Below are 23,016 nucleotides of genomic sequence, written 5' to 3'. Positions count from 1 at the left end.
ACTCGAGCGGAGCGAGAGGAGCCACGGGGCCTGGGGCGGAGCCCCAGCCTCCGGAGGCAAAAAAAAAAACAGACTTACCAAATATGCGAAGCTTCGATCAAGCCATTTTTCCGTAGGAGCTTTCCAAGCTCAAGGATGGCATCCGAGTCGTTAGGAGACTTGTTTGACACAATGAGAGAGAGGTACATGCGCCAGTTGTTGACAGAAGGCGATTCTGGACGCTGGTTTGCAGGCATGTTAGCAAGTGGTAAACGCGGTTGTAGCTCGGAGATGGCCTCGGCACCAGAACCAGCAAGAACTCGATAGATGAGAGCGAGGCTCTGCGAGTTGGACGATGGATGAGAACGCACTTCTTCGCGAACAAATTCAGCCACAGCGTCGTTCCACTGCTGAGGACCAAGCGAGCTAGCAATCAAGAGAGCATGTCCCCAGAGATGCTTGTCGAGAGCAATTCGGAGTGCCCCAGCACGGTTGCCAATTTCAAGAGCAGTGAAGATATTGCGTAGATCCTCTGAACTGAATGGAACCATTCCCATCTGGTAGTCAGTACTGGAGTTTCGTCGGTGTAAACCTTTTTTATACAAATCAGAGGCAGATGAAAATGTTGTGACATTCTCATTCTTTACAAGAGCAAGTCGTGGATTAAGCAGCTCTTTAATAGATTGAAGAACCTCTGGAGGTGCACGTGAAAGATGTGTATCAGCCTTAAGCAGTATGGCCAAAAACTTCCACAGTAGAATGCGATGACTAGCACGTTCAATTGACTTGGGGTTAGCATTAACGTTGCTGTTTTTGAATTCGTTTTCAAGCTTAGCAATCTTTTCATCACACCATTTCTCGAGCTCTTTTTTCTTGCCTTTGATAGCACTTTTGCTATTTACCAATGGGCTGGGGAACTTAGCATTCAACTCGTAGTCGGTCTTGATAACGCTCTTAGTACTGAGGATTTTGATCTCCATGTGAGTATTACCGAATGCAATGGCAGGAGGTAGTCCAGACACGATTTGCCTTCCATTACCGAAATGGAATATAGGAAACTGTCTCTTCTGAAGGGCCTCATTATCAATAGGGACACTAGCAGGTCGTGACTGATGGAAATCATGTATTGATCCAGTAGTGACAGCAGCGGCAGCGGCCGCAGCAGCAGCTGACTTAAGGTTAAGCGATGCTGGTTGGTTGGCAGGTGAAGACCTGTAACTAACAGACGGAGGAGCCATCTGAGGATGAGATGCCTGTCTCGATCTGCTGGTCTCTAACATAGGAGGTAGGTCTCCATATGTAGAAGTTGGAGGTGGAGCAGTACTTTTATGGGCCACAGCAGCAGCAACAGCATTGGCAGCAGCAGTATTATGAGGGTCATACTGATTGGCCATAGACGTATAACCAGATGGGGGAGCGGCAACTGGGACATTGGCATATGGATTTGGCGGAGTGTTTGTCGGACCAGTTTTAGGACTATAAGCGGATTTGTAAGCAGAATCATCATACCCGCCAGATGGAATTGCGAGACCAGCAGTGGCACTGTGATTAGAACCAGCAGAATTGGTACGAGAATGGGAGTACACTGACTTGCTTTGAGGAACCACACCTGGAGCATACGGATTGGGAATTGATGAAGGTCTGGAAATCGAAGCTGGTGGTACTGGTGGTGGTGGTGAGAATGCGTTTCCACCTGCCATTGTTGGGGCGGTATATTGGTTATGAGGAGCCAAGACACCAGGAACAGCAACGTTAGAAGCCTGTGGAACACCAGGTGGTGGCACACCAGGAACAACAGGACCCACTTGGGGGTATTGGTTAGCTGCCGGAATTGCACCACGCTGATGAGAAGGAGGAATGGCATGTTGAATTGGTGTATAGGGAGAAGACGACCGATGATATTGGCTCTGAGCTTGACCAACCAATTGTGGCCCAGAGTTGGGAGATGGAGCATAAGGATTATGTGCTAAAGAAGCTGGGGCTTGACTGGGAGAACGAATGGGAGGTGGTCCAGCAGCAGATATCGTAGGGGAATATGGCAAAGTAGAATTTTGATTTGACAATGGAGGTCCAAATTGACTGCCAATCTGTTGATGCTGAATATGTGGAGGAACGCCAATTGATGCGTGTTCATAGGTTTGACTTGTCTTTCGAGACATTGGCTTACGATGAACAACTGGCAGTTCTTCGAAGAATGATTTTTTGGGTGCAACAGTTTTTTGAGTCGGAGGTTGTTCGGGAGTTCCGTAAACAGACGGTTGTCGGGGGGTATAACCTCCAACCCCAGGGGCAGATACCATATTCTGATACGAAGGAGATGGTCGTACATGATGCTTGGGCATAATGCCTGTTGGTAAATCAAATGCATTTGCTGTTGACGAACGAGACGTGTACTTCGGTCTCTCCTCTTGTGGTGGCTGCTGGTAAATAGAGTATGAGTTATAGGGACTCGTACTTGTAGTAGCAGGTGCCGTGTAGGGAGTTGTAAATGGAGCAGATGTAGTCACGGGTGTAGCAGAAGGCTGACTTTTGATTTTTTGGGACTGAGAAGCGTCTATAGCGAGGGGAGCATCGTCCTCATCAGAAAGTAAATCGTCGTCTTCTTCAAGGAATGCAAGAGATGATAATGTGCTGGTAACAGCTGTAGTACCAACAGTAGGGGCAGTGGCTGTGGTAGCAGGTATAGAGCTATTATCAGACTTTAATTGGGTCGATGCAGGAGCTATCGTATCACTAGGGTCTGCATGTTCAGCAAGGCGAACAAATAAACTATCATCAGCTTCACCACTACCAAATGGGTTCTCATCGGCGGATTCGTGTCCAAAAGGATTTGTTTCTGCAGTGTCATTGGAAAACGGGTTAGTTTCATTATCCTCAAAAGGATTACGATCTAGATCAGGGCTTTCCACAACCTGACTCGACGGAGAAGGTTGCGATCTATCCAGGTTTTTTTGAGGTGGTTGCAGAGCTTCCTCTGGGAATTCAGAAGGACCTTCTTCCTTTGTTGAGCCCAAAGTACTGAAAAACGGGTCATTGTCAGCAACAGCAAATACAGATATGTCTCTTTTGTGTTCATGAAGCTTGGATTTTTTCTTGCTAGGGAGCAAAGATACGGTATCATTCTCAATTGAGTCGGTTGATGGGCCCTTTGCCGCACTTATTTGAGAGAAAAAGTCAGTTTCTTGGGGTCGTTCCTTAGAATTGGCAGCTGATTGAGAGAAAAGATCCTTATCTTGGGGTTGCTCATTGGAACTGACGGCAGGTTGCGAGAAAAAGCCGTCTCCTTGGGGCTGTTCATTAGAACTGACTGCAGACTGAGAGAAAAAGTCGTGCTCTTCGGGCTGCTCTTTTGAATTGACAGCAGGTTGAGAGAAAAAATCAGCACCAGATGCGCTTCCTTCTGTGGCAGTTTGAGAGAAAATATTGTTGGCGTTGGCCTCTTGTTGTCCGTTTTTCTCTATCTCATCAAAAAAGTTGTTTGGCTCATTGTCTTTTTTATCCGACTCTGCAAAGAAATTAGTTTCTTGGACATCATCCTTTTTATCATCAAAAAAGTTATCTGTTTCTGAAGGCTGTGGTTTAGTCAAGTCGTCAAAAATTTGTTGATCAGAATTTGTTTGGACGAAATTTACGTCATTAGATGACTCTATCTCATATGCAGCAGTCGGGGCCTCCACACTCTCTTGAATATGAATAGAGATTGTCAAATCCCGATCATTTTCACTACCAGCTTCTGCAGTCGATAACTTATCTTCTGTATTCGCGACCACAGGTTCAGTTACAGATTCAGTAACTGGTTCAGTAACTGGTTCAGTAAATGGTTCAGCAACTGACTTTGAACCTGACTCTGTAACTGGCTCTTCAACCGGTTCAGCAACAGGCTCAGTAGTTGGCTTCTCAGCTAATTCAGCAACTGGTTCTTCAATCAGTTCAGTAGCTGGCTCAGAGACTGGCTCTTCAACGTGTTCAGCAACTGGTTCCTCAATTGATTCAACAACTGGTTCAGCAATTGTCTCCTTAACTAACTTAACAGCAGGTTCAGTGACAGGCTCAGCAACTGGTTCATCAACTGGTTCAGCAACTGGTTCAACAAGTGGTTCAACAAGTGGTTCAGCAACTGGTTCAGCTACAACTGGTTCAGCGACTGGTTCAACAAGTGGTTCAGCAACTGGTTCAGCTACAACTGGTTCAACAGCTGGTTCAGCAACTGGTTCAGCGACTGGTTCAGCTACAACTGGTTCAGCAACTGGCTCAGCAACTGGCTCAGCAACTGGCTCAGCAATTGTCTCCTCAACTGGCTTAACAGCAGGTTCAGCGACAGGCTCAGCAACTGGTTCTTTAACTACCTCTTTAATTGGCTCAGCTATCGTCTCCGCAGGTGGCTCGGCTTCAGCTGCTAGCTCTTCTTGTGATACTAGTTCTGGCTCCCCAGCATATTCCGGTCCAACTGCTATAGCCACTGTATCAGCTAATTCCTTCGTCTCTGATCCAGAGGCTAGCACATCCACTGGACTACTCACAGCTGTCGAATCAGCAATTTCACCATCTTCTTCAATCTTTTCCACATCTGGAGCTACACTGGCATTGTCAGTAACCACAGCAGCCGAAGCAGACTTCTTCTTTTTCTTTTTATTCTTCTTCTTTTTCGCACTTGAACTCGTGCTTGTAACTGGATTATTTACAGCAGCTGCATCTGACGAGCCATTGGCAGGAGAGTCCAAGTCCTGCTTGGGAGCTGTAGCACCGGCCATTCTACCACCTGTTAGCACCTGCTTAAATCACAATTCACCAATTTTACCCATAAATCCAGTATTTTCTTCTTACCTTGCTCAATCGCACACTGCGTGAGGTATACAGAGACCAGAAACTTCTACGGCGTGGCGTCAAACCCAAATCTAATCTAACACCGACCGCCAGCCTGATATGTCGGGGTGAATACAGGTCCAACTAGGCTTTTTCAACCACGTTCACCAAAAAGTCTCCTGATTCAACACAATTGTCACTATGGCACGTTGTCACAGTCTACCAATTGCTTATATACTACTTAAAAAGCCCTGATGGCGTAATCAAACCTCGTTTGTACTTCAATAACTCGCGCTTGCCGAGCGTGATTTGGACCAACTGGTTCGCTGGCAGGAACCGTGCATCTCACCCAGGTGCTGCGGCGCGTGCGGCATACCCCGCAAACTTGGGACGGGCCGACGTGCCTCCGGCGGCTGGGGCTCTGCCCCAGACCCCGTGGCTCCTCTCGCTACGCTCGAGTCGTTGTTTGGGGAGGGCCAGGTGTGCCAGAAGCCTGTAAGTGTGCGTTTCGAGGGGTTTAAGGAGCGTACAGAGCCCAGTAGCTCGATTCAACCGCCCGAACCGGGTCATTACCCTTTTTCCGGCCATTAAAACCCCTTTACATCCTCCAAATTATCCCAACAGCCAGCCCATGCAGCCCCATATCCCCACGCAACGACTCGAGCGCAGCGAGAGGAGCCACGGGGTCTGGGGCGGAGCCCCAGCCGCCGGAGGCAGACCCTCATTCCCCCTGAATTTCCAGATTGGGGTTAGGGTGGTGATATTTTTTTCTTATCAGATCAGGAAAATGAAGAAGTTGGACTGAAAGACCGGTGAACAGAGAATAAAGATGTCGAAGAAAGGGCCTAAAGGAAAACAAAATCTTGCGCCGGAGCACGAGCGGTTCCTGGCATGTTGTGCTGATATTTCGCTAGAACTTATTCAGAGTCTTCAGACGAACAAAGATGTCAATCTTAATGGATTGGTGGGCCGGCTGTCGAAGAAGTATAAACTTAAGGCCCAGCCAAGGCTCACAGATATTATTTCGTCGATTCCCGACCAGTACAAGAAGTACTTATTACCGAAACTCAAGGCCAAACCAGTAAGAACAGCGTCGGGTATTGCTGTAGTGGCAGTCATGTGTAAACCACACCGATGTCCGCATATTGCGTACACTGGTAATATCTGTGTCTATTGTCCAGGAGGACCGGATTCCGACTTTGAATACTCAACTCAGTCTTATACCGGTTATGAACCCACGTCGATGCGTGCTATTCGTGCCAGATATGATCCCTACGAGCAGGCTCGAGGACGAATCGAACAGCTGCGTCAGCTGGGTCACAGCATCGACAAGGTCGAATATATCATCATGGGAGGCACGTTCATGTCGCTATCTCAACAATATCGAGAATCTTTCATCGCCAATCTTCATAATGCATTATCTGGACACACCAACACCGAAGATGTCGATGAAGCAGTTCTTTTCTCCCAGCAGTCTCAGACTAAATGTGTTGGTATCACTATTGAGACAAGACCTGATTACTGCACAGAAACACATCTCAGTGATATGCTACGGTATGGCTGTACCCGTCTTGAAATCGGTGTACAGTCTGTATATGAAGATGTCGCTCGTGATACAAACCGTGGTCACACCGTCAAAGCAGTGTGTAATACATTTGCTCTTGCTAAGGATGCGGGATATAAAGTTGTCAGTCATATGATGCCCGATCTGCCTAATGTCGGCATGGAGCGAGATCTCGACCAGTTTAGAGAGTACTTTGAGAATCCTGCTTTCCGAACTGACGGTCTCAAACTGTATCCTACCCTGGTCATTAGAGGTACTGGTCTGTACGAGCTGTGGAAAAACGGTCTTTACAAATCGTATAATGCCAATGCTCTTATTGACTTGGTAGCTCGTATTCTGGCATTGGTCCCACCATGGACCCGTATTTATAGAGTTCAGCGTGATATTCCAATGCCATTGGTGACTGCTGGTGTTGAGAATGGTAATCTACGAGAACTGGCTCTTGCCCGTATGAAGGATTTCGGTACCAAGTGTCGAGACGTGCGAGCTCGAGAAGTCGGAATCCAAGAAGTGCATCATAAAGTACACCCAGACCAGGTCGAGCTCATTCGACGTGATTATACTGCCAACGGCGGTTGGGAGACTTTCCTCAGTTATGAAGACCCCAAACAAGACATTCTCATTGGTCTTTTAAGACTGCGTCTGTGTTCAGAAAAGACCACTTTCCGTCCCGAACTGACTTCTCAACGCACCTCGCTAGTTCGTGAACTCCACGTCTACGGATCAGTGGTGCCTCTCCACTCGCGAGACCCCCGAAAGTTCCAGCACCAGGGTTTTGGCACCCTTCTAATGGAAGAAGCCGAGCGCATCGCCCGTGAAGAACACGGCTCCGAAAAACTCAGCGTTATCTCCGGTGTTGGTGTCCGTAACTACTACGCCAAACTCGGCTACGAGCTCGATGGGCCTTACATGTCCAAAATGTTATAATCGACTCTTTTTTATTTCCTCTTCACTGCCTCCGGCAGCTGGGGCTCCGCCCCAGACCCCGTTGCCCTGTCTGCCTCCGGCGGCTGGGGCTTCGCCCCAGACCCCACTGCTCCTCTCGCTTCGCTCGAGTCGGGCGATGGCGGTCCCACTCCGTTCGGGGACTCAAAAGATATAATTCGTTCCCGTTCTTAAAAAATGAAATTCAGACCTGTTGAGGGGTTCATGGATTCAAGGACCTGTAAACTGATACTCTCAGAGCCATCATTCGAAGGCTCACGATAGTGGACTTCATTGACTCTCAATAAAAAAAAATACCTGAATTGATATTTTCGAGGGTACATTGACGATTGTACTCAAAATCATCTAAAATCTAGATAGCAAGACGTCAATAAGTGGTATGCGATAGAGTAACGATAGGTTCACTTTCCAGAAAACCTCACAGGACCTTTGAGGCTCGACCCGAGTGAACCCTGTTGGGTGATACATTCAACTTCACTATATCCTGGATTCAGTCCTATTGATCGATTGAGGATGTTTGAGAGCATTCAGTGGCCGTTCACTGAGAGTTGAAAGTTGAGATTCTGAATGCTATAGTCTAAGGTTTATAGACTTCCTTTTCAAAGAGGACCTGGCTCTGAACCGTCTAACACAGTTGTTGAGAACATAATCTAGAGATAGTTCATGAAGATTGCCGGGGATCATTCAACTGTCCAATCCGGAAGGAGAATCAACTTCACCGAGTGCCCTTCCTTCCTATACTAGAATGAAGTTCACGTTCAACCGTTGTTCACGACTCAAAAGATCTCACGAGAACCCCGACGTCCGACTCGAGCGAAGCGAGAGGAGCAGTGGGGTCTGGGGCGCAGCCCCAGCCGCCGGAGGCAGCAAGGCCCGTAACAGGATGAAGAAAAGGATGAACCAGATGCAAAATAAATAAATTAACAGTCTACTTGGATGAGTTTCTCTTTATATTTGCCGCGTTTAGACTCGGAGATGAGAAGACCCGAGAGCTCGCGGCCCTTGATGCAGCCGGAGTCGAGACCCTTGGTGTACTCCTGGAGGTTGAGACCGTCTCGGGCGTTGTGGCCGTAGTACACGACAATGCGGTCTTTGCGGGGGATTCCTCGTTGCTTCTCGTTCCACAGATTGTACCAAGGCTCGCCGTCACTCTCTTCAGAGGCAGTGACATAGTCTGGTGGAAGCACCGAACGAACAGTCATGACGGTAGTGGGGTCTTGTTCTTCTAAGTTGTCGAGGTTCCACATGACACCGGCGTGAACAGCGATAGCACCGAACCCTCGGTCAAACCCGTCGCCTAATTGAAGAATCAATGGACAACTGCCAAGATACTCAATGTGTTTAGGCTTCAACAGACGAACAAGGTCGTCGTCATCCGACTCATCGAGTCTATTAGTACGCATTTGGGGCATTTCAGCCACTTCATATGGCAAAGTTTGGTCCGAACTGGTGCCGTTGCCACTGGTCGAACTGGCTACTCTGGGTCTTGGAAGATGGTGGTATTCAGCGTACATTTCGAGAATTTCGTTCTCATGATTACCTCGTACACAAGAAGCACCCAGATCCATGGCCAGCTCAATGACATCGATAGAACGGTCTCCTTTAGTGATGAAATCTCCGAGCATAACTAAATGGTCTCTATTCTTTCTGAACTTGGCTTTTCTCAGTAACTGTTTAAGCTCGCTGTATGATCCATGCACATCACCTACTAACAAAAGTTTCGAGCCATCCTCGTAACTTGGTAGATGCTCTTCGTCCAAACTGTTGACTCTGACCAGGTTGGGCACTGGCTTGAATCGTTGAATATTAGGAATGGTGAAGGCGAAAATATAAACAACGGCAGTGAATAAAACTGCTAACCCGGAAAAAATAAACACAGACCATAACCGGGATCTCTTTGGAGGCTTGCCAAAGCCAGCAGACCCAGCTGTTCCTAGTAAAGGTTGGGTATCTCCGTTGTTATTGTTACCGGACATAGTGTAACCGGCTTCGAGGTCCTTGGAATATGTGTTGTAGTTGAAACCGTTGTCGGAATAATAATAAGGGGCAGATATAGACGAATCAGATTGTGCCGTCAAATTAGACGTGGGCTGGGAATTTGTATTCGAATCCGACTTGGCTGGATTAGAACACTTCTCTGACCACATAAGTTTAAAAGGATAAAAGTGATAGTCGATGCCCGAATATAAAAGTTATCTGCAAGGATCGGTTGTTATGTATGTAACCAGATCAGGCAGGGGTGTTATTTGATGGTAATAGACTTCTGTCAGCTGCACGTAATAAAGTATCTAACCACTGATTGAGAACTGTGGATATGAAACAAAAAAAAAAAGTTGTTGAGCTGGCGATGTCCGACTATTGGATTGGATATTGGTTGTGAATTCGAGTTGTTAGTCTAAATAAATGAACAATAACGACTCGGTAGAATACAAATAGGCCTAAAGTGAAAGTGCTATTTGTGGAATAGATCGATGATAGGGTGATCTACGTTTAAAAATTGATGATGATTGACAAAAAATAATAATAGAAAGCTTGATGATTTGATGATATGAAAAAAAAAAAGAACAATACGAACCCTGATGACGATTTCAACCGGTTTATGTAGTCAATCGACGTTTTTCCGGGCTAGCGATATTAACTACTAGTGTGATTAATTTCGGATCTGATTGTCCGTTTTGGGCACTAGCGAGATTATGATGCCGACGGGCTTAGCCGGTGGCTCAGGTGGGAAAAACCGGGATATGCAAGGCTGAGCTTCCAACCGGCTGGTCCTGTGAGAACTGGTATGGACCGCAGCGATAGGGCACTAGGGTCAGCTGATGGAGAACCGATCTAGACTCTATCTCGATGACGACACACTCTATGGAATGAGTCTGTTGTATCAAGCAACTTTTTAAATTCCTGTTCACCTGTCGTGGTTCACGTGAACACTTGTCTTTCTTGGCTGATGTTGCTCACCTGCTTTTTGTACCTCGTACCTGATTTTCGTTGCTGAGCTGTATCTGTAAATTAGCTGTGGCTGACTTATCTGACTGTAGTCTGATGTAGTCTTCTGTATCTTTTTAGCCGTAACTGACTATTCTACCCGTAAATTTGGTGAAATGCCTGGACACCTGATTTCACTGACGACACCGAATATGTCTAACAAATCAGAACAAATAAAGCCTGTTACTGATGATAATTTCAATTAATTATTAAACGAACAAACAAAAAAATCTTAATCCAAATCAGCACCTCCCCTTATTTATATCCCCATCAACCCCTCACACTCTTCGCTCTACCCTTCCGGCCTTACACCCTCCATTCAGGCTGTCATGCTCCCTTAAATTAATTACATGCATCCTCGTCTCCCACACAGTCCCCCTGAACCCACCACGTGAAATCAGCCCTAGCCCTGCTCATCCCCACCTAGCCGCGTGTCTGCATCCCGAATCCGCATCATGCACCCCTTTATCACTCTGACGGCCCATTCAGTCGCGTGCTCCTGTCCTTTTGCCATCGGGGCACGCTGCTTGTCGCGTGAGGGCTCATTGGTTAGAGTCTGGGGTGGAGGCCGGTGTGCCTCCGGCGGCTGGGGCTCCGCCCCAGACCCCGTGGCTCCTCTCGCTTCGCTCGAGTCGGGCGTCGGGAGGCCGCTTGGGGGCCGCTTGGCTGCGGACCCTGTCTGTTTGTTTGTTAGCGGGATCCTGATTTGGGTTGAACTGAGTTTATTTGGGGGTCTGGGTCCTTTTAGTGGCGTTCATGTGATTTGGCGTGTGGTTTTCAACGTGCTTATGTGTGATTAACGGGCGAGCGAGCATGGAAAATGGCTGTCTGTTTTGCTTCTGACACTGCTTCTGCACATGCAAGAGTCATTAAAATTTAAAATTAGGGTCGACAAAATTAGACTGAAGAAGTGTAATTTGCAGTCGCAGCTACGGCAGCTGCTTCTAACACCTTCCTATTTCTGCATTCCCACCGTCTCCTTCGATCCCGGCTCCAAATCACTCCCCAGCGCTCTGGACCACCCCACGCAACGACTCGAGCGAAGCGAGAGGAGCCACGGGGTCTGGGGCAGAGCCCCAGCCGCCGGAGGCACACCCCTCTCACTGGAAAATCCTGCCTGCTCCTTACCCAGATTATTGTATATCAGTGATAACCTTCTCGATCTTTTCCGTTTTGTAGAAGCCCTAACCCCGAATTTAAGTTTGACTGCCCCTGAGTTTCCCATTGTGGGGGTTAGACGAGTTTGACATGCTTGGCTGGTGGTAGGGGAGAGGTAGTGTGGCGAGAGTGAGGCGGTACTGGGGTTATTGTTGAGTTGGTAGATGAAGAGAAAGGGCCGTTGTGGGTGATAGGTCTTGCTGGGAGAAAGTGGTGCATCGCGCTGATGCCTTCCGTAAATCTGGCAGCAGAGCACTGAGACCTCACGTATGTCTCTGACGGTGAGTAGAATTTTACTCTTGTGTTTCTACATCGTACAGATATTTTTTGAAATAGCCGCCATCAGTTTATCTTACCGAATGCTTGTAGTGGCAATTCGATGAGGGATTGGTCAGTAAAGCATGACCTGCGTCGGTACAGCTAGTTATCAAGGGTGAAGCAAGTGCTGCCGATAAGCTTGTATAAATTACCCGTGGCTCTTGCTTATTCTAGCCAAATTAGTAATTTGACTTTCATTATTTAACTCTGGATATTATTTCTTGAATAATAATAAATTCAATAGTAAAAATAGACCTTTTATTTGTTAGTGACAGCCGAGGAGAACTGCTGGATACTCCAAAATCGAGTGAATCAAGACGGAAGTGGCACACAGAGAGCAGTTATGTCTCTAGTGAACTTCAGTTTTCACGGAAACTAGTTGCCAGTGGCCATAGAGGCATTTCAGTTTTATGGCGGTAGCTCGCGGCCATGTGCTGTTGCATTAAACTGGACTTTTTTCATTGCTTAAAGTGACTAATTTTCATTCATGAGCCAAATTAATGCACTGATTCAGGTGATTCGATGTATGTGATCAGTGGTTACTCACCGATGTAGGTGATTCGATGTATGTGATCAGTGGTTATGAACTGGTGTAGGTGATTCGATGTATGTGATCAGTACTGATGCAGGCGATTCGATGTATGTGATCAATGGTTATGCATGGGATCTGCGAAGAGAACGTGGTATCTCTAAATCCGTGACATCAGCTGAACTTTGTTAAGTTGCCCAAAGTAACTGAAATGTTAATATTAATTTAGCAATTTGTATTTATAAGCTTAAATTATTCAATGGTCGTACTATATAGTTATCTATTCTCCATTCACCTTATTATATCAGGTAATAAACAATATATGTACGAATCGGTAGCTTCACGGTTATTGAGGGGTTATCTAGTAGGAATAATATAAACTGAATGAGCTCATTAGATATCTGATCGCAAAATCACCGAGACAATATGTTATGGTCTTCAAGCAAAGACTCTTGAGCCGATTGGTGACTGTGTAGCAAGACCGAGCCTGGCACTCAGTCACCTGGGAAAAACTGATTAATAAACAATGAATAAATAAATTATCTACGTTTCCTCGTTGATGTTCTTATTAGCCTCTTCGAACAACTGTACCAGTCCGACAGGGTCGTCACATTGCGCTTTCATAGTCAGCATCAAGTCCTTGGCTGAAGGAAGCGAGCTGTTGGGCCCAATTTGAATACCCGTTCTCGATACCTGAAGTGCGTTGATGAGGAAGACAAAAGTACCATCTCCCACTATTTGCGCAAGAATGGTACCTGTTTCGTGTATATACTGTGAAAAGTTGTAAAATGGCTTACCCCACGAGTACTGGATCTCCACCTCTTTCTTCATTAGACTTGACGATGCATGAGTGTCAAGCACAAAGTTGTTTTTCTTCAAGAAATATTTCTGATAGTACAAGGGATCTTGTCGCTGTGTTGCGTATGCTGGACAAACTGCGAATTCACAGCGCAACAGCGAACAAAATGGACTGTCATTAGGTAGTGCGCTGATTTCTTCCATGGGAACTTGGACAAGACGTAGCCCGTAACGGTCACCCACTCGGCTAAGACTTACAATAGCCTCTTCTATCAGTTTAGGGGTGGTGTTGAGCCATTCCATTCGTAGATGGTATGCGTTTTCTGGGTTGTGAACTTTATCAATGTGAACTGAAATGAATTCCTGTCGACGAGATCGTCCTGTAGGGTCGACGTCGTATTTGAGCACTTGACTAACTAGAATCTTTGGTAGTGCTGAGACATCAGCGGAAGGAATCTCGGTATTTTCCGAGTTGGCCCCAGATATGCCAGTATTATTTGAAACAATACTCGAGGCAGAGTCACGAGAAAGTATAGGGATCATTCCTGTTTGACCATCGTCAACTGGAGAACTTCCCGAGGGTTTGCGAGAGTGTAATCTTTTGAACACCGAGCTACCTGCTCCACCAGCACCGCTAGTTCCCACCTGGGAAGATGCCGAAGACATGCTTCCGTCGGCACCAATTGTACCAGTAGTCGAGTTACCAGATCCTCCGGAAGTCATTGGAGTTACACTGGAGCCAGAACCACTATTATCTGACATTGCACCCAGTGACCGTTTCGAGGAGAACCAACCGGATCGTTCCACCTTCTCATGTTTATCCTTCTCCGGATGTACTATAAACTCAGGCAGTACTTGATAGAAATAGTGGCCATCAAGGAAAGAATGACGGTCCTCGACGTGTTTGAATAGACCATTCTTCATGAGCTGATTTCCATATTCAATAGCTTCTTCCACTGTGAATATATCTGTGAATGATTCAATCAACCAAGTAACAAATTCCTGGCCCATGAAACAATTCTTGTGAGTTTTCCAATGCCATCGCCGATCGATAAACCTTATCCCTCGCTCTCCCTGCATCTCAACCGCTAATGGAGTTAATTTGATAGACCTGTTAAGTCGTTCATTGGGCTTCGAGATGAAAGAATTCTTTTTACGAGCATTTGCATTAGTTGAATCGGAGGTAGCATCAATCTGACAATCTTCATATAGCTGTAGCAGGAATGTTCCAAGATCACCTGTATAAAACTTGATCTCCGGTGCAGATGTCTCCTTTTTGATATTCTTTCTCAATCGTTTTTCCTCCGGAGTCAGGTATCTACCCCTGTATAAAGTATTGATTATTCTCTTTAGACCTTCTAGTCTCATCTCTTCGGCGGTCATTCGCTCATTGTTTAGAGTTAGCTCAACTGGTGCATTGCTAGAACTTGAAGACTTAACATTATCGAATGGTATTAGCACAAATCGGATTCTAAACATTTTGTAGCTTTCTTGCATCATATCACCATAACCAGCCAGCGTTTGATCTAATCCATTCCAATTTACAATTCTAACACCTGGATTGAAAAAGTTGCCTAACGCACTCTTGTACTCGCTTTCGAAACGAGTCTTAATTAGCGGATGATAGCTTCTCTCTACTCCCAGGTCTTCACTATCAGCCTTGGTGTATAGCTGTACATTTATAGTTCCGTAGTGATCACAAGCTAATCGGTGGATTTGGTTACTTCGTTTCAAGTACAGCCGAATTCCACGATAATCTTCGGGAATTGTTTGTACAATCAAAGCTGGGTTACCACCGGGTCTTCTCTGTGCCTCTACTTTACTAACACGATCACCTACCACAATTTGGAATCCAATATGCAGTCTTAGGGCCACCATCTCTTCGAGAAGGTCTCCTGGGGTCATAATATCTTCTTTCTCTGCATCCAATGTCACATCGTATATCTGAAATGTATATTTTTTGGCGAATTCTTCCACTGACGGAAACAAATCGGTAGCAAGAGGTAATGCAGCGGGAGATTTCAATGATCTCCACTTGACAGCTCTTCTTTTCACTCCCGGTGGGAATACATTACGCCATCGGCCAAAGTTGGAGATATTCAGTACTGAACTCTGTGCAACATTTGAGGGGTTATCAATCACCACCCAAACATAGTTGTTACTTCCTTCTACTGTCTCGGTCTCCGAGGCCGGTTGAGAGCTAGACTCTTGTCCCACCAATGCTGTACTACTGCTATTGGTAGTAGGCGATGTTGATGGTCTCATTGTTCCACGATTATAAGATCCCTGTCGAGAGCCGAGAGTTGGTCGTCGCGATGTTTGTGAATGGCTAGGAGATACCGAAAGTGTGCGCTCAACGGTGTTATTGTTATTATTTGAGCCTATGGCTTTCGCAAAAATATTGAGTTTGGATGATGTGCGTGGAATAGCACCGGTACTGACAGACCTCGAAGAGGACGTGGATTCAATAGCAGTGCTACCACTACTCAAACTGGGAATATCTTGGATATCTGACAGACTAGACACCGTTCCGATTGACTGGGAAGCCGTGGTTGGTTGAATCACTGGTGAAGACGGCCTTGATCCTTTGGTGTTGTATCCACCAAGAGATAGAAGTGATGTCAAAGCGGATATTCTCGTGCCTCTTTTCATTGTATTATTCAGCAGCTCAGTGGAATTCTTGCTGGAATTGCCCTCAACTGCCGGCGACGAGATAATTGCAGTAGCAGGTATGGACAATGACACACTTCGCAATAAAGTCTGATTACTAGTAGCTCGATTATTCATCTCACTACTAGAAATCTTTGGTCGTAACAGGCTGGATGGCGTTTTGGTAGATGCTGCTTCTTCAATTAGTCGTTGACTGGATATAGCTGCTTTTGATAAATAAACACTGTTGTCATAGTCTTTCATAAAATTTCTTAGTGATTTGTCGGGTGTAGGCGAATTTAACCACTCAATACTAATCGCATTTATCTCGTTCTCCATAATTCCCATCATCTGGATATCGTAAATTTTACATCGTGGAATCCACTGCTCTGCATGTGTCTCAGTGCTGTTCCAAAACGATATATCCAGCCAACTGGGAATACAATTCACCACCTGACCAGTCTGTTCATTTTTGTACCTAAAGAGCGGCGTTACATGTAGAGGAGGTCGACTCAAACAGACAAGATCTATACCAATCTCAATAGCTAGCAACTTCATACTGGTCTGATAGAGCAGATTATAGTCTACATCGTAAATACCCGTTCCTGGAGTCACAATAAGCACTTGGATACCCGTTCGCCTTAAATCTCTATCAGCAAACTTGCTTGAAACCAACGAAGTCGCAAAGCTAATTGCCTCCAGCAAATTTCCTTTAACAGCCGGAAGAATTGTTCCCCTTATTTCACCCGTCTCGCTCTGCAAAACATCCTTTGCAAATCGAGCAAACTCATAACGTAGAGTAGCCATGATATTATTCCATTTACTAATATGAACCTGATCCACCACCACTCGAAAATAGTCCCTGGTATTAGGTTCTCTTTCTCCTTGCGCCAATCGTCCTCTAGATTTTCGTGATACAGCCACACTCGTAAACAGTACAATTGACACCACATGATGAGCACCTTGGTCACGCCAACGTTTGAACACCTCTGGAAGAAACGAATTGACAAGCTTATGGAACATGACCTCGCCATTCTCGACAAAATTCCACATTTCGGACGACATCTGAATAAAATATATCATCCTCGCCGACTCTGATCTATACACAAGCTTCGTACTCGGGCCAACATATGCCGAAAACGTTTTATGGCCCTTCTTAAAGATATTCTGGATCGATGGTCGAACAACATCACAGTACGAGTGACGCTGCGTAAAATACACACATTTCCCTATTAACGACGACGATATCCGCCACATATCTGCTCTCGTCAAATACGTATCTTTAAAATGGAGCTCGACCAAATCTGCCTCAACATCGCTCTTCGAAACCTGCATTGTTAGAACACTGGCTAAGGGGGACCTGCCTCCGGCGGCTGGGGCTCCGCCCCAGACCCCGTAGCTCCTGCTTCGCAGGAGATATCTCGGGGGTTAAGACACTAGCTAGTCGCCTGCTGCATAATATTTTACTTACCAGTCGAACCTGGACACGACTTCGAGGAGGAATGTCTAATGGACCAAGCAGATTATTGCTGATTGAGATCTTGCCAAAGTTAGTAAAACGAACTTTCGAGACAATTCGAGCTCTAACTTACTTGTACATTCGTCATTTGCTTCTCGGCTCCTTCTGCGAGCTGTTTCACTATAAAATATAGCTTCCGACGCTTGCCTTCGAGTCCTCGCAGTTCGGCGACATCGCCCTCTCGCGCATTAGGCAGCAGCGACATATCGACAATGACATCGTCTGTACTGATACGAGCTTCGTGAGACCACACTACTAACGTCACTGGAGGCGATTGAAACCGCTCGCGTGACTCGCTCACCCCAATGTTGACCGCCGGAACGAATCCCACCGGACGAACACTGCGAGTCGGTCCTGCTAGCGACATTGTAGTTTTTCCAATAGGTCAATTGAGACTCCTCAAATCGATATTTTCATGAAAGGCCAAGCAGTATATGGAAGATGAGCTAGATTACTCTTAAATTTTTAGAGACAATAATTGCAAGTATTTTGATGTTGATTCGAAAAGTTTGGGTCTTAATAGTATTAAATGCGGAGAGATGCAGAGATAGTAGATTCTATAGATATGAAGTATGTGATATGGGTTAGGATGTAGAAACAGAAGTCTAGATATATTTTTCCAGAATTAACTTGTATTTTCTTCCAATCAGGTCAATAACTAGAATAAGCTTGAAATATCTCAATCCCAATTTCTAATTTTGTATAATCAAATCAGTCGTTCAAATATTTCACAGTCAGCTGTAGGGGCCTTTCTGCAGTCCTAAATCCCACATTACTCTCGCCAAAACCTGCCAAATCTCAGTTCAAACTCCAGGAAAACTCCTGCGAAGCAGGAGCAACGGGGTCTGGGGCGGAGCCCCAGCCGCCGGAGGCAAACCCCGTCTTCACGACGACTTAGACCCGGTCTTATCTTATCGGACCCTGCATAGGTCACCTGACTGTGGTGCTTTGGCGGACCTAAACGCGGATCACGTCTCCGAGATCTGAATCAGGCGTGAATCAGGTGAGAGACGGTGATTTCGCAAAGAGAAGTGTTGTAGAAACGCTGTGAAAACATGTCGGGACTCGTGAGGTGTCCTCTGTGTGATATGGAGACCACAGAAGTGGTAGTCAATCGGCATCTGGATAAAGGATGTCCCCCGCCAGAGGGCTCTGGCAGTGATAAGATTAGTCAGGGAGATTCAGGGGTAACCCCTGGAGTTGGTGCAAGTGGCGTGAAGCAAAGCTCGATTTTCTCTCAAAAAGCGGTTGATAATAGGTCAGGAGGTCCATCTTCATCTCCTTTAAGTGGAAAAAAGAATTCTGGCTCGGGAACAGGGATGTTAGTGGACCGCAAACGATCTTTTACGGCAAGTGAACAACAGTCGTCAAAGCCGATGAATAAAAGCCAGAATATTAGTCAGTCTGTCAGTGGTACAAGTGGACGGTCAGATGTGAATTCTGGTGAAGAAAGAGGTTATAGAGATAATTCGAGGTCGGCGAGCAATGCTGCTCAGAGAGATACCCGCAAGAGAGCCCGGCTGTCAGCGATTCCTCTCGCAGAACAGGTTCGACCAAAGTCGCTAGATGACTTTGTTGGTCAAGAAGATCTTATAGGAAAAAATGGATTGTTACGGAAATTTGTGGAAAGGGACGTGTGTCCGTCAATTATCCTGTGGGGTCCGTCAGGTGTGGGAAAAACGTCGTTTGCGCGGATCCTAGCCAATAGTACAAAGTCGCGGTTTATAGAATTGTCAGCAGCTATTCACGGAATTAACGAGTGTAAAAAGATATTTGAAGAAGCGCGAAACGATTTTAAATTGTTCAGCCGGCGAACAATTTTATTTCTAGACGAGATTCACCGGTTTAACAGAGCCCAGCAAGATATATTTCTGCCTCATGTCGAGAAAGGAGATATCACCCTGATAGGAGCGACAACAGAAAATCCATCTTTTAAACTCAATGGAGCACTACTATCACGATGTAGAGTTTTGGTTCTTCATAAATTGAAACAGTCGGAACTGTCCAAAATCATTGCCAATGCTATTGACACATACAACAAATCACGCGAACAAGATGGCCTGCCGACAATCCACTTTGAACAAGAAACAATCGAGTATCTAGCGGGCCTAGCAGACGGTGATGGGCGCATTGGACTCAATCTGCTCGAAATAACCATTAACGATGCTTCTGTCCAGAACAGCGCCAGCACCAGCGTCACCAGCATAAACAACGATGACCAAAACAGAGATCTAACCCAACAAACAGAACAAAATGAACAGAAAGAAAACACAGCATTACCAACATCATCATCTCAAGCATCATACAAAGTGTCAACGGAGCACGTTAAAACAGTATTACAAAGAACACACATGCTGTATGACCGAGTGGGCGACTCTCATTACGACACGATATCGGCATTACACAAGTCAGTTCGAGGGTCAGATCCAGATGCCGCTTTATTCTATCTCGGACGAATGCTCGAGGCAGGCGAAGACCCTTTATACGTTGCACGACGAATGGTACGAATGGCGAGCGAAGACATTGGCCAAGCAGACGAGTCGTGTCTGCCATTTGCAGTAGCTGCTTTTCAAGCTGTCCAGCAAATAGGAATGCCCGAAGCCGACTGTATTCTGGCCCATTGTGCTGTCAAGCTCGCGGAAGCCAAGAAATCGGTACGAGTCTACCGAGCCTACAACGCCGTCAAATCCATGCTCCGGACCGAACCAGGAGCTGCTGCCGCTGTCGTCCCAATCCACCTCCGCAACGCACCCACCCGGCTCATGAAAGAAATCGGCTACGGCAAAGAATACAAATACAACCCGGACTACGAAGACGGCAAAGTCCGCCAAACATACATGCCCGAGGGTCTCGAAACGGTCAAATTCCTGTCCAACAAACACCTGGGCCCATTGTAACCGGGACCTGCCTCCGGCGGCTGGGGCTGCGCCCCAGACCCCACTGCTCCTCTCGCTCCGCTCGAGTCGTTTCGTCGACGGTCCCAGTCGCTCCGCGAAGCGGAGCACAACGGGGTCTGGGGCAGTGCCCCAGCCGCCGGAGGCAGAATCCCCTCCCGTGACGTATTTATCATGAAATATATATATTTTAGACCGCTACATGGCCCCGTCGAAGAACTTACGCAGGTATTTCTCCGACTCTTCGTACTCCTCACGGACGACAGCGAGGGTCGTGCGGATTCGCTCGAGACAGAGAGCTTCGTCATTGACTTCTGTCGACCCGGTCTCGTCTTTGCCGGCACCGAAATGCTGGATTTTCTCGCACGAGTTCTTCACTTTAGTCAGGCCGAGGGCTGCTGACGAGCCCTTCAGGAAGTGGCCCAATGCCGACAGGTCGCTGAGATTGCCCTCTTTTAGGGCCGTCTCCATCTGCTCGAAAGTGACTTGTGCTTGCTCGAAGAAGTTGATGACAATGCCCTTGGAAAAATCACGGTCTTCTTCGTCTTCGTCCATTTCCAAAATCTGGCCGAATGTGGTCCAGTCAATGATATCGGTATGGCTCGAGCCAGCGGCAATGGCTGCCAGCTCGGCTTGCTCTTCTGCTTCTTCGGCAGTTAAACCCTCGGTTTCAGCAGCAGCAGCGGCAGCAGCACTAGACCCTGCTCCACTGTCTAAACCGCCTCCGGCATCGGAACTACTGCCGAATGTTGTTGGCTCGTTGGCCAATGACTGTGATGAGTGTGTGCTATGAGTCGAGCCAGCTGCAGTGCTATGGGGCTCAGTGGCTATCGATGCGTGCGTGGTGTCTTCTGACATGTTGTTATATGTGTTTTGTTTCGTCGAGTGAGTGTAAGAGATAGCTCAGGTCAAGTCCAAAATGGTTTCGAAACGAGTCCTGATTCTTTGTTTAATTGTAGAATAGACTTCTGAAATGCTCCTGCAAAACTCCTGGTTCAACAATCGATCAGCAGAGTCGAAATTACCTCCTGAATCAAACAAAATCTGAAACGTGGATGGTGTCGAGAATGTTCGTGGTGGTAGTTCAAAAACAATTATCTCCAGCTGTTAAGATGATATCACGGATACCACAGTGTTAGCTGGCTAAAGAGAGGTCGATAGGTTAAATCAGTTGATGTGATTCGTGAGGTCGCGTCAATTGATCCTCGTTTACTGTATATTTGTGGATTGAGGTAGTAGCGGTCTCCTCTAGAATCGAGAGGTTGGTTGAAGGACGTTTGCTAACGGTCTTGTCGATACCAATCAAATCGCACTAGCTATGAATAGTCACCGCAGACAGTCAATCGATGAGGCTAAACACAGATCAAATAGATTCACTACCAAAAGCCGGCGATAGTATACAATTTTAAGAATGTGTAGTTGAGACTGTTGCGTCGCGGGGTAAACCGATAATGTGAGATAAGCAAGCTCAGAGGCTCAAATTATGATTGATATGTCGACAACTGAATTTCAAAGTTAGTTAATAAAGTTAAAAGCCAAGTATAGTACACAATCGCTCTATCTGAGACTCCTCGTGTGTGTACCACTCGGCCAATAGACGTTTTATCACTTTTATCTCGCTGTTCTTGTTGCTGTTTGTTGCTGTCTTAATTGCCGTCTTGTTGCCGTCTTGCTGCTGTCTTGTTGCTATCATGTTACTATCATGTTGCTGTCTTCCTGCTGTTATCTTATTTTTTGTTGTTATTTTGAAATATTGGCCTAGATCGGATGAACTCCTTGACACGCCTAAACTGACGACCCCGTTTTTACTAGGATACTCTAAATATCATATATCATAATCCTTCATCCCTTATCACTTACACTAATAATAGCCAGTATACAATGACCAATGTAGACAATTGGCCAGTACAAATGGAAAACAAAAAGTCGCAACCAGTAAAAATCCGTACAAAACAATGGAAATGAGACAACCGATCAAACAGATGCGAACCGGATATATTATATGTAAATATGTCGGTATGGTAATATGGTATGGTACGATCACAGAAGTCGCGCCAAAAGGTAGCCGCCCGTCAAAGCAATATGAGTTGCACAGTTGCACCAATAAAGATTTACTATGTGAGATTGACACAGGGTGACGAAATTCAACTATCGAGATATCCCACTTATCAATAAGCAAAAGAAATTTTATAGCTTCAGATGAAATGGTTGAACCAGTTGAATCAACACCCAAAAAATATTTTTTTGTAATGTTTGAAATGAAAATTAGTAGGTCTGGATTCCTGATGAAAAGTAAGCCAAGAGAGGTGATAGGTAGTTTTAGTTAATAAGCTAAGTTTTAACTTTTTAGCTAATTAGAGTTTTATGAGATGCTGCAGCTGCACTTTTATTTATTTGCTGTTGCTGCCGCTACTAGAACTACTGCCGCTATCGGCCAGGAACCAATTCCTGATATGACAGGGCGATACAGCGGCGACATAGCGGCGATACAGCGGTGAGGATAGCGGTGACTGAGACGGTTACAACGACGGTGATAACAACGGCGACCGACCGCGAACGGCGAAGACGACATTCTCTCACGGTTCTACCCGTCATTCTGCAGTCACATGTCACTTTTGCTGCTGTCTTGATCACTAGCACAAGCTCCGATTTTAGCCATTGCAGCCTTTGATTGGGGGTTTTTTTTTTTTTGCAGCCATAGGGACTGCTACCAGTCAAGCCAATCCACAGTTACTAGGCCCATGGTTTCCTTACTGCTATAGAGAGCTCGATCTATGACGTAGTTTGCAGCAGCAGCAGCAAAAGCACGAGCGACTGTCCCCACTGGGTGCGGCGATTACATTTCACGGGTGCTATCGGCAGGATCGTATCCCAT

General features: G+C 46.2%; 7 protein-coding genes across 7 annotated transcripts; 3 read left to right on the top strand and 4 right to left on the bottom strand.

Annotated features, from left to right (window-relative positions):
* Positions 1-74: 74 nt before the first annotated feature.
* SEC16 (Sec16p) lies at positions 75-4,730 on the bottom strand (the record flags this gene model as incomplete). Its single annotated transcript, XM_018882489.1, has 1 exon — positions 75-4,730. One exon carries the CDS (start codon positions 4,728-4,730, stop codon positions 75-77), a length of 4,656 nt encoding a protein of 1,551 aa, XP_018734772.1.
* AWJ20_543 (glycine zipper family protein) lies at positions 2,774-4,827 on the top strand (the record flags this gene model as incomplete). Its single annotated transcript, XM_018882488.1, has 2 exons — positions 2,774-2,837; positions 3,677-4,827. The coding sequence occupies 2 exons, from the start codon at positions 2,774-2,776 to the stop codon at positions 4,825-4,827; spliced, it is 1,215 nt and encodes a 404-aa protein (XP_018734771.1).
* A 784-nt stretch (positions 4,828-5,611) lies between these two features.
* On the top strand, positions 5,612-7,273 carry ELP3 (Elongator subunit ELP3; the record flags this gene model as incomplete). The annotated part of the gene is made up of 1 exon (XM_018882487.1): positions 5,612-7,273. The coding sequence occupies one exon, from the start codon at positions 5,612-5,614 to the stop codon at positions 7,271-7,273; it is 1,662 nt and encodes a 553-aa protein (XP_018734770.1).
* Positions 7,274-8,211: 938 nt separating this feature from the next.
* AWJ20_541 (putative serine/threonine-protein phosphatase) lies at positions 8,212-9,438 on the bottom strand (the record flags this gene model as incomplete). Its single annotated transcript, XM_018882486.1, has 1 exon — positions 8,212-9,438. The coding sequence occupies one exon, from the start codon at positions 9,436-9,438 to the stop codon at positions 8,212-8,214; it is 1,227 nt and encodes a 408-aa protein (XP_018734769.1).
* Positions 9,439-12,824: 3,386 nt separating this feature from the next.
* On the bottom strand, positions 12,825-17,063 carry IML1 (Iml1p; the record flags this gene model as incomplete). Its single annotated transcript, XM_018882485.1, has 1 exon — positions 12,825-17,063. One exon carries the CDS (start codon positions 17,061-17,063, stop codon positions 12,825-12,827), a length of 4,239 nt encoding a protein of 1,412 aa, XP_018734768.1.
* Positions 17,064-18,302: 1,239 nt separating this feature from the next.
* MGS1 (ssDNA-dependent ATPase MGS1) lies at positions 18,303-20,144 on the top strand (the record flags this gene model as incomplete). The annotated part of the gene is made up of 1 exon (XM_018882483.1): positions 18,303-20,144. One exon carries the CDS (start codon positions 18,303-18,305, stop codon positions 20,142-20,144), a length of 1,842 nt encoding a protein of 613 aa, XP_018734767.1.
* Positions 20,145-20,339: 195 nt separating this feature from the next.
* Positions 20,340-20,999, bottom strand: YPD1 (Ypd1p; the record flags this gene model as incomplete). Its single annotated transcript, XM_018882482.1, has 1 exon — positions 20,340-20,999. One exon carries the CDS (start codon positions 20,997-20,999, stop codon positions 20,340-20,342), a length of 660 nt encoding a protein of 219 aa, XP_018734766.1.
* Positions 21,000-23,016: the final 2,017 nt, after the last annotated feature.

The sequence above is a fragment of the Sugiyamaella lignohabitans genome, chromosome A (assembly GCF_001640025.1).
Source record: "Sugiyamaella lignohabitans strain CBS 10342 chromosome A, complete sequence".
NCBI lineage: Eukaryota > Fungi > Ascomycota > Dipodascomycetes > Dipodascales > Trichomonascaceae > Sugiyamaella > Sugiyamaella lignohabitans.
Note: the sequence above shows the minus strand (reverse complement) of the source record. Positions and strands in the feature narration are given on the sequence as shown.